General features: G+C 51.4%; 1 protein-coding gene across 1 annotated transcript; it reads left to right on the top strand.

Moving 5' to 3' along the window:
* The first annotated feature begins 1,373 nt into the window (after positions 1-1,373).
* CLDN18 (claudin 18) lies at positions 1,374-10,927 on the top strand. The gene is made up of 5 exons (XM_064152676.1): positions 1,374-1,593; positions 8,473-8,637; positions 9,358-9,463; positions 9,789-9,899; positions 10,750-10,927. The coding sequence occupies exons 1-5, from the start codon at positions 1,374-1,376 to the stop codon at positions 10,925-10,927; spliced, it is 780 nt and encodes a 259-aa protein (XP_064008746.1).

Raw genomic sequence — 10,927 nt, 5'->3', positions numbered from 1 at the left:
AGCTGTATGCTCTCAGCAGCAGCATGGTAAATTTTCATGGCTTCTTTGAGCCCAGTGCTGCAAAGAGACAATTCAGTTCCTAACCTGGACATTCCCTGCCCCTTTCTCCAGGCCCACCCCTCCAGCCAATACAGGCAAACACCTGTAACAAGGTACTTTCCAAACAAGTCTTGTGCCCTCCCTCTCTTTCTCCCTACATGGGTTCCATTTGGGCCACATGATGGGTGATAGGGTCCAGGCAGGAGGAGAATAGGGTTGCAGGAACTTTGCTGGATCAGTCTGGGGCTCTTGGCCTAGTGCCCTGGGTTGTGCCACAGCCAGCATCTGAGGCAACCCTGGTGATGGTCCAGACAGCTGCAAGGATTGATCATAGAATCATAGAATGGTTTGAGCTGGAAGGGATCTCCAAAGGTTCATTCAGTCCAACCCACTCGCAATCAGCAGGGACATCCTCCAATAGATCAGGTTGCTCTGAGCCCTGTCCAGCCTGACTTTGGTCAGCTTCTCTGATGGGAGGAGACTGAGGATGACTAATGCCACAGATAGGATGGCCCTGTGGATGGAACCACAAGGAAAAGAGCTGCCTCAGCAACATGTTTGAGTGTTCCACTACCCTCATGTCCCTGTTTGTCCCCTGGATTGAGATTGTGAGCCCACATCTTGCCACTGAGCTCACAGCTGGCCTTCCTCTCTGATTCCATGCCTTCTGTGCAGGTGACTGCACCGGTGGCCAGAAGCAGAGATGTCCCTAGACAGCTCTGATAGCAGATCTACTTCCTCTTTGCACAAGCAAAGGGACAGAAGGGTGGTGACCTGGGCTGGGTGCTGAGTTCACCTGTGAACATGGTCCTTCCCTCTGCCCCTCTCAGCACTTGTGCACTGTGCCAAACACGCAGGAGAACATTCGTGATCAGATTTGCCATGGCCCTGGGTAACCTGCTCTAGTTGGAGGTGTCCTTGCTGCCTTTAGGGGGGGTTGAACAAGATGATCTTTGAGGGTCCCTTCCAACCTGATGCAGTCTGTGAGCAGTCCCGCGGACAGTGAAAGGTTTCGGTGGGGGGACGGTGCAGGTTCTAAGTGGTTTGCCCAACACTTGATGGAGTGTGGCTGCTTGGCTGGGGAAGGACAAGCACTCTGAAAGGACAAAAGCTCATACCTCCAGCCCTGCCAGCACAAAACCTACCCAGCGAAACTGGAGAGAGTGAAACCGGACTATCTTGCAAAAACACTTTGAGCAAACACAGTGCTCAATGGCAGGCATCTGATAAGAGCTGCTGCATTTCTGGTGGCTCAGGCAGGAGGACTTCCCTGCTCCCATTAAGCCTGTGGCTTCCTCAGGGCTGTCTCACCTCCACTCTCTGGGGTAGACACCATGTCCACCACCATCTGCCAGGTGATGGGGTTCCTGGTGTCGTCGCTAGGCGTTGCGGGCTGCATCGTGTCCACTGCCATGGATATGTGGAGCACGCAGGACCTGTACGACAACCCGGTCACGGCTGTCTTCCAGTACCAGGGGCTGTGGAGGAGCTGCGTGCGGCAGAGCTCTGGCTTCACAGAGTGCAGGCCGTACTTCACCATTCTTGGGCTGCCAGGTAGGGGCAAAGCTGTGTCAGGTTTAAGCCAGGAGCTCTCCTACAGCTCTGTGCAATCCTCATCCAAAAGCAGGAGCAGATATCTGAAAGCGCTTTGGCAAAGACTGAAATTGCCGAGCTCCTCGGGGACTGAGCACCAAGGTAGGATGTGCACGTTTGTTGCCAGGAGAATGCCCTTGCTGAGTGGAGGTGACAGCTTGGAGCATCTGTAGGTGATCTCTGGGGGGTGACAGCCTAGAACATGTGTAGGTGATCTCTGGGAGATGGCACCTTAGAACATGTGTAGGTGATCTCTGGGAGGTGACAGCCTGGAGCATGTGTAGGTGATCTCTAGGGGGTGACAGCCTAGAGCATGTGTAGGTGATCTCTGGGAGGTGACAGCTTGGAGCATGTGTAGGTGGTCTCTGGGACATGGCAGTGTGGAGCATGTATGAATGATCTCTGGGAGATGGCAGCTTGGAGCATGTGTAGGTGATCTCTGGGAGGTGGCAGCTTGGAGCATGTGTAGGTGATCTCTGGGACGTGGCAGCGTGGAGCATGTGTAGGTGATCTCTGGGAGATGGCAGCTTGGAGCATGTGTAGGTGATCTCTGGGAGGTGACAGCCTGGAGCATGTGTAGGTGATCTCTGGGAGGTGGAAGCCTGGAGCATGTGTGAGTGATCTCTGGGAGGTGGAAGCCTGGAGCATGTGTAAGTGATCTCTGGGAGGTGACAGCTTGGAGCATGTGTAGGTGATCTCTGGGAGATGGCAGCTTGGAGCATGTGTAGGTGATCTCTGGGAGGTGGCAGCTTGGAGCATGTGTAGGTGATCTCTGGGAGGTGACAGCCTGGAGCATGTGTAGGTGATCTCTGGGAGGTGGAAGCCTGGAGCATGTGTGAGTGATGTCTGGGAGGTGGAAGCCTGGAGCATGTGTAAGTGATCTCTGGGAGGTGACAGCTTGGAGCATGTGTAGGTGATCTCTGGGAGGTGACAGCCTGGAGCATGTGTAGGTGATCTCTGGGAGGTGGAAGCCTGGAGCATGTGTGAGTGATCTCTGGGAGGTGACAGCTTGAAGCCTGTGTAGGTGATGAATACCTTTGCTGAGTAGAAGTTACAACTTAGAGCATGTGTAGGTGGTCCCTGGGTGAGTGTCACAGGTTCAGCCCCACTGCTGGCATAAATCAGCACAGCTCTGCTGATGGGAGGTGAGGATGGCTGAAGCCACAGATAAGCTGGACCTGTGAGTGGAAGCACAAGGACAAGAGCTGCATGGCACCTGGCAGTGTCAGGATGATGGCTTCTACAGAAAAAAATAGTTGAAATGAATTATTTGTTTTCTAAAGAGGAAAGTGGAATGGAAGAATTCTGCCTGTGAGCAGCATGAGTAAGGAACAGAGAAAGGAGAAAGGTGCACAGAGCCACTTGAAGTTCCCTGGAGAGATTCAGTGGTTACAGAAGTGGGTTGCAGAGGGGTTTCCTTTATTGCTTGCTTGTACAAGAAGAGCTGCTTTTCCCACCCCACTGCACGCCAGGGTATTCCAGTGATCCTCAGCTGGCTGCACCCGTGGGAGGGCAGCAGCCAACCCAGCTCACCACACTCCCCAGCGACCTGTTGTGTCTGTGCCCTGCCAGCTAGCATTAAAACTGGCCCCGAGAGCACGATGTGGGCACTCATCCCTGCATCCTCAGGGCTGCCTCCCTGCTGTGAGACAGGAGGGAGTGCTTTGCTGCAGAGCAGAGTCTTGGCTGCAGTGTTTGCATTTGGAGAAAAGCCTGTGATCATCCTCAGGGGTGTGATGAAACAAGCTGCATCCCCAGCTTCAGCTGACTTCCATTTCATTTGGAAGAGCAAAGCTAATGTTTGGAGTCACTGCTATCCTGGGGCTTTTGTTTGTAAGGAATCAAGAAGCTTCTCCCTCTGCACTCAGCACTGGGGAGGCTGAACCTCTAATACTGGCTTCAGTTTGGGCCTCTCACTCTGAGAAGGACATTGAAGTGATGGAAGGTGTTCATAGAAGGGCAGAAAAGCTGGGGAAGGGTATAGAGAACAGGGCTGTGGAGGAGCAACTGAGGGAGCTGGGGGTGTTTAGTGTGGAGAAGAGGAGGCTGAGGACAGACCTCATGGCTCTCTACAACTCCCTGAAAGGACATTGCAATGAGGTGAAGGTTAGGCTCTTCTCCATAGTCTCAGGTGATAGAAGGGAGAGGAAATGGCCTGAAATTGTGCCAGGAGAGGGTTAGGTTGGAGATGAGGAAAAATTTCTTTGCTACAAGAGCAGTCAGGGGTTGGAACAGGCTGCTCAGGGAGGTGGTGGTGTCACCATCCCTGGTGGTGTTCAAGAAATGTGTGGCTATGGCACTTTGGGACACAGTTAATGGCCATTGAGGTGATGGATAGATGATTGGATCTTAGAGGACTCTTCCAACCCAAACAATTCTGTGATTCTCTGATGCTACATTAAAGTATGGCTACAAACATTGATCTCTGCACACAGATCCTTCTCGTGCTGTGTGTAGGTGGCTGTGTTTTAAGAGAGCAAGGAGGTGATGGCAGCCATCATTTTGATGTCAATTTATCACAATCAAGCCTTTACTTTTGACATCAGTTTTAGGTAAAGCAGCAATAAGGAAATGTGCCTTTTTGAGACGTCACATGGGTTTGGTGCTCTTCATGAGTGCTTTTAGTTGATGAGTACCTTCAAACATAAAGAAAGGATCCTTCTGCTTGTGCTAGGGTAACTTAAAATCTCATTCCCCCCCAAAAAAAAAACCCAACTTTCTGTGTTTCATTCAGCATAACTAATCACAAAGTACTCAAAACAAAGCAAGTGATGTTAGTTTGGATGACATGAAGTCCTTTTACTTCACTCATCTCTCACCACCCCTGGAGGTGTTTGAAAGAGGCAGAGACATGCTGCTGAGGGTCATGGTTTAGTACCATCCTTGGTAGAGATAGAGAATAGTTGGACTGGATGAGCTTAAAAGGCTTTTCCAACTGAAACCATTCTATGACTTGATGATCTAAAAGGTCTTTTCCAACCCAAACCATTCCATGACTTGATGATCTAAAAGGTCTTTTCCCACCCAAATGATTCCATGATTCTATGACTCAATCTAAAAGGTCTTTTCCAACCCAAACCATTCTACTCACAGCAACACTGGGCAAAAAGACAACATCCCAGTTCTGCTTCCACCTGAAAACCACAGAGGTGCAAACTGTGGTTCCAGATGGCTGATGTTTGTTTTGGTGAGCAAGGTGAGGTTCTCACTGTTTTCTGTGCAGCCCTTCCCCTTGGATGGACATCAGGTGTGGCCAGTGGGCAGGCAGAGGCATGCAGCTAGGACACAAAGCTCTCCTGGCTCATGCGAAGTCTGCCTGTGAAATGGCAGCATGGTCCTTGCCTAAGGACAGGGCTCTTTGCTACTTGCTGGGATTTGTGTTTGTCCAAGCCCTTCCACTCCTTCCTCCTAAGGGAGGCCATACACCTTTGGCAAGCAGCTCTCTTCAGAGGGCTTCTGATGGATGCCAGAACCAGCAGTGCTCTTTTTCAGTCCTGTGAGCTAAGTAAGGAGGCCTTCATGACACAGCAGACACGAAGGCCACTTTCTTCTCCTTGCTGTTGTTTTTGTGGAGATGGTGCCTGATTCAGCCTCATGGAGAGAGGAGTTGCTGCTGATGGCAGTTCTGCATTTTAACTCTTGTGTCCAGCAGTGTTCCTCTCTCCCCTTTCCAACACAGATCCACCACTTTGGTTCTCCAGCAGAAATACAACATTCCAGGAGCTGCTTGGCTTGGGCTGCCTGTTGTACACTCAAGGCACTGGGAACATCTCTCCTGGGAAGCCACCTCTATGAGACCTAAGCTTAAGATCACTTCTTGGAGAGTTGAGAGCACCACAGTGATGTCACCTAGGAACCATAAGGTCATCCTTAGGAAGAGGTCCTTCAGTAGAAGGGTGATGGGACTCTGGAATAGGCTGCCCAGGGAGGTTGTGGATGCCTCCTCCCTGGAGGTGGTCAAGGCCAAGTTGGATAAGGCCTTGAGCAGCCAGTTCTAGCTGAGAGGTGTCCCTGCCCATGGTGGGGAAATTGGAGTGGATGATCTTTGAGGTCACCTCCAACCTGAGCCATTCTACGATCCCCCCCCAAAAAGAAGCAGTGTTCTGGAAGGAGGACCTTCTGTGATGATCCATAGCTTCTTAAGCTCCCCTGGAGGATCAGCCTCTCCTTCCTGCCCTGAAACAAAAGCAGTTGCAAAGCACCCGAGGTGGCTGTGCAGACAAGTGAGCTATTGTGATTTTCTCCGGGTTGTAGCTTTCAGCTCTGCATCAGGTGCTGCACGAACAACCCCTGAGGGCTGATAAGGCGCCAGCGGGCTGTTCTTTGATGGATAACAGCTAATGAGCTGACACCTGGGGGCTGATGAATGGCAGATTGAAAAGCCCAGGCTCGTTAGCACTTGCTTATCAGCTGATAAGGGCAAATTGAGTCATAAGAACAGCAGCCCCAGTGGGACTGGCAGATGGAAGAAGGTGGGGTATGCCCAGCCTGTGGAACACTGGTTTCCTTCTGGGTTGTGGAGCCAGCGTGGTTCTGCTTGGGTCTGGGGAAACCCACAAGCCCACAAGACCTACACAGGCACCCCAGCAACCATCTTTACCCTCCTTGGGAGGGTTCATAAACCCTTCTCCCATCCTATGCAAGGACAGCAGGGTCACAGAACCATAAATTCACGGAATGGGTTGGAAGTAACCTCAAAGATCATCCAGTTCCAACCTCCCCCTGCCATGGCCAAGACATCTCCCACTGGCCCAGGTTGCTCAAGGCCTCCTCCAACCTGGCCTTGAGCACCTCCAGGGAAGAGGCATTCTTAGTTGGTGGAGCGATTTGTCTGGTTAATTCCGATAACGAACGAGACTCTGGTGATACTGTGATACCACCTCACAGTACCACAGTATCTTCCCTGAAGAGGGACAGGCATTTGTGGGGAGACTTAAAACCAAACTCAGGGCAGAAAGAGCTCAGGGAAGGGCATGAAGAGGCTGATAAGCACCCCATAGACACTCTAGCAGCCCTCAAAATGCTTTCAGCCACCCCTCATAGTAATCTGCCAGCACTGTTGCCTTCCAGCCTCTGCCAGCAACACCTGCAAAGTCTGGGGCCAGCACCAAGCTGGGATAGCTGCCACCTCATTAGGAAATCACTTTGGTATTCAAAGGTGATTTCCCTTCCCTGCTCCGTTTTAAAAGGTGGGAGCTTCCCATTGCTTTTCCCTCCGCTCCTCTTTTCCAGCCAAGAGGAGTCTGAAGGGTTTTGGTGCCTTCTGCTGATTAACAGTGCTGCTGGATGCCCATGGGCATGACTCACTACCATCACAGTTTGCCTGCAGAGGAGCAGTCAGAGACTCAAAGAATCACAAAATGGGTGTGTGGGAAGGGACCTTTGACATGACCAAATGACAGAAACATCCAGGCTGGCAAAGCCCCTCAGGATTAACAAATCCAACCTATAACTCCACAAGATTCACCTTAAACCATATCCCTAAGTATTACATCCAAACCACCCTTCAACACATCCAGGGTTGGTGACTCCACCACCTCCCTGGGCAGCTTATTCCAGTCCCTGACCACTCTCTCCATAAGAAACACTTTCCTAATGTCCAATCTAAACCTACTCAGTGGCAGTTTGAGGCCATTCCCCCTTGTTCTGTCTCCAATTACCTGTGAGCAGAGACCAGCAGCAGCCTCTCCACAGTGTCCCTTCAGGCAGTTGTAGACAGCAATGAGGCCTCCCCTCAGCCTCCTCTGTTTCACACTAACCATCCCCAGCTCCCTCAGTCACTCCTCATCAGGTTTATTCTCCAGGCCTTTCACAGCTTCCTTGCCCTCCTCTGGACCCACTCCAGCACCTCCACATCTCTCTTGTATTGCAGTGCCCAAAACTGAACACAACACTCAAGGTGTGGCCTCACCAGAGCTGAGTCCAAGGGGGCAATCACCTCCCTGCTCCTGCTGGACACAGCATTTTTAATCCCATCCAGGATGCCACTGGCTTTCTTGGCCACCTAGGCACACTGCTGGCTCATCCAGTTCCAACTCTCTGCCGTGTGCAGGGACATCTTCCACTAGACTTGACTGCTCAAGACCTCATCTAACTTGGCATTGAACACTTCCAGAGAGAGGGTATCCACAACCTCCCTGGGCAACCTCTTCCTGCTTCTCCTGTGCCACACAATTGCCTGTAAAGGAGGAATATCAAGGACTTCATTTTGAGTTAGGAAGGATTTGGAAATACCACAGTGGCTGGGTGGAGCCATCTGTTGTCACTGCTCCTTGGGGAAGGCAGAAAAACCCTAACCATTCTCAACCAATTTAGCTATGAAACTAAGACTACTCCTCCCAGCTGCAAACCAACATGAACTCATGACAGCTGTCAGGGAACAATTACAGAAAATTATGTCTAAGCCATCTCTGACAAGTTGAGACAAACAGCCCTGATTCTAGGGAAGTATAGGCTGGATGTTAGGAGGAAGTTCTTCACAGAGAGAGTGATTGGCATTGGAATGGGCTGCCCAGGGAGGTGGTGGAGTCGCTGTCCCTGGAGGTGTTGAAGCAAAGCCTGGATGAGGCACTTAGTGCCATGGTCTAGGTGACTGGCTAGGGCTGGGTGATGGGTTGGACTGGATGATCTTGGAGGTCTCTTCCAACCTGGCTGATTCTATGATTCTATGATTCTAGAGGTGCCCCAGATAATGCTGACAGCAGACCCAGCAGCCATTTTCCAAGGTGTTCTTGGTTAATGTTTTTTATTTTCAGACAGAAAATATCTTTACAAACCTCCCAGGCTCTTACAAATCTTCTCTCAGTCACTTAGCTTGGCTCTTCTCACTTTGTTTTGCAGCCATGTTCCAGGCTGTCAGGGCCCTGATGATCGTGGGGATCGTCCTGGGCATCCTTGGCCTCCTTGTGTGCATTTTTGCTCTGAAGTGTATCCACATTGGCAGCATGGAGAGCACAGCAAAAGCCAACATGACCCTGACCTCTGGCATCATGTTCATCATTGCTGGTAAGCAGCAGATGTTAGGTCTTTTACAATGCAAGGAATGGCAGTTGCCTGGAATTGAAGGCTGGGCAGGTCTTCATGCACTTCTGCAACCCCAAGGATTAATGCTTGCATGAAGTTATTGGCATTGGTCTTCCAGCCTGGCCTCCTGGGGCATGTTGATTTCTGCCTCTGCTTAGTAGAAGAAGGCCAGAAGTTTGTGTGGGACAGAATATGAAGACATTGAGGGGCTGGAGCAGGTCCAGAGGAGGGCAATAAAGCTGGTGAAGGGACTGAAGAACAGGGCTGGGGAGGAGCAGCTGAGGGAGCAGCATTTAGCCCAGAGAAAAGGAGGCTGAGAGGAGACTTCATTGCTCTCTACAAGTCCCTGAAAGGAGGTTGGAACCAGGTGGGGGTTTGGTGTCTCTCCCTGGGATTAGGTGATAGGACATGAGGAAATGGCCTGAAATTGTGCCAGGGCAGGGTTGGGTTGGAGAGTGGTGACCTGTGATTCCTGCTGCTATGAGCTGGGTTTCCATGCTGTGACCTTGTATGCTTGCTACTGTCCTTGTCAATGTGTCAGAAACCCTGGCAGCAGCCTGTAACACCCTGTGGGTCCTCACTCCTGCTGAGGGTACCCAAAGCAGTCCCACCCATCTTTACAGAGCTGTGAGGTGCTTGCCAAGGCCACAGGTGAGTGCTTGTGCTGTGTGGGTCTCAGTCTGTTCTTCTGTCTGCTCTCAGGCCTGTGTGCCATCACTGGAGTGTCTGTGTTTGCCAACATGCTGGTCACAAACTTCTGGATGTCCACAGCCAACATGTACCAGGGAATGCAGAATATCCAGAACAGGTAAGTAGTCACTTGGCTCAGAGTACTCCATGGTGCAGGTCTCCCCTGGGACCAGAATCTGCTGCAGGTGAAGGAAAGGCAAACTCTTAAGAGCCTGAAGATTTCTTGAGTTCCTTCACTGCACTGGCAAGAATTTGTTCCAGCAGAAGGGCTGGAAAGTCTCTGCTCACACAGCTCAAGAAGGAGGGAGTCCATTGAGCATGAACCTGGAGGTGTGAAGGAGCTCAAGGGGACTTCTGCAGGGGGAATGGCAGCACTCAGTGCATTTGGGAAGCAGTGGAGCAGTGCCACAGCAGTACTCAGTCACCTCTCCTGTGCTTTGCAGGTACACCTTTGGCTCAGCTCTGTTCGTTGGCTGGGTGGCAGGAGGCCTGGCCCTTGTAGGAGGCATCATGATGTGCCTTGCTTGCAGAGGGCTGGTGCCAGAAGAGTCCCGGTAAGTCTGTGGTAGACATGTGAAGGTGTTGGGCACTGGGATAGCACATAGCCAGCACAGTGCAGCGCAGGACACTCTGTGCTCAGTCTGGAGAAGGGAAGACTCCAAGGGGACCTTACTGTGGCCTTCCAGTATCTGAAGTGGGCTGCAAGAAAGCTGGGGAGAGACTTTGTAGGGTATCAGGTGATAGGACTGGGGGAATGGATCCAAGTTAGAGGAGGGGAGATTGAGATTAGACATGAGGAAGAAGTTCTTCAGCATGAGGGTGGTGAGAGATTGGCAGAAGCCTCATCCCTGAAGGTTTCTAAGACCAGGCTGGTTGTGGCTCTGAAGCAACCTGATCAAATGAAAAGTCTCCCTGCCCACAGCAGGGGGGGCTGGAACTGGCTGATCCTTGAGGTCCCTTCCAACCCTGACAATTCTGTGATTCAGTGACACCCACAGTGCAGGAGGTATCATAATGAGACACCTGTCAGAGTCACCTCCTCATAGATGTTCCTCCTCCTGTTTAGAGTTTCCCATCACAGGTAGTCCTCCTCCTGTTTAGAGTTCCTCCTCATCAATGTTCCTCCTCAAGACGTTCCTCCTCCTGTTTAGGAGTTCCTCCTCCTCTTTAGAGTCTGTCCTCATGTTTAGAAACTCCTCTCATGTTTAGAGCTCCTCATGTTTAGAATTCCTCCTCATGGTTAAAGTCCCTCCTCATGTTTAGAGTTCCTCCTCATGTTTAGAAGTCCCTCCTCATGCTGAGAGTCCCTCCTCATGCTCAGAAGTCCCTCCTCATGCTGAGAGTCCCTCCTCATGCTCAGAAGTCCCTCCTCACGGCTGCTGCCATCCTTCCTCCCTGTTGCAGGTACAAAGCAGTGTCCTACAACGCGTCGGGGCGGAACATCTCCTATAGGACTGGGCCCTACAAGGTTGGTTCAGGCTATGAGGCTGAAACGAAGCCCAGAAAGGGTGCAGGCTACGAGGAAGCTGCTCGGAGCGAGGACGGACGACGCTCCTACCCCTCCAAATATGACTACGTCTAG

The sequence above is a fragment of the Pogoniulus pusillus genome, chromosome 13, assembly GCF_015220805.1.
Source record: "Pogoniulus pusillus isolate bPogPus1 chromosome 13, bPogPus1.pri, whole genome shotgun sequence".
Lineage (NCBI taxonomy): Eukaryota > Metazoa > Chordata > Aves > Piciformes > Lybiidae > Pogoniulus > Pogoniulus pusillus.
This window is presented reverse-complemented; position numbering and strand designations above follow the sequence as displayed.

Coding starts and splice junctions, on each gene's coding strand:
- CLDN18 (XM_064152676.1), top strand. CDS start 1,374: ATGTCCACCACCATCTGCCAGGTGATGGGGTTCCTGGTGTCGTCGCTA. Junction 8,638..9,357: donor CATCATGTTCATCATTGCTG/GTAAGCAGCAGA, acceptor GTCTGCTCTCAG/GCCTGTGTGCCATCACTGGA. Junction 9,900..10,749: donor CTGGTGCCAGAAGAGTCCCG/GTAAGTCTGTGG, acceptor TCCCTGTTGCAG/GTACAAAGCAGTGTCCTACA.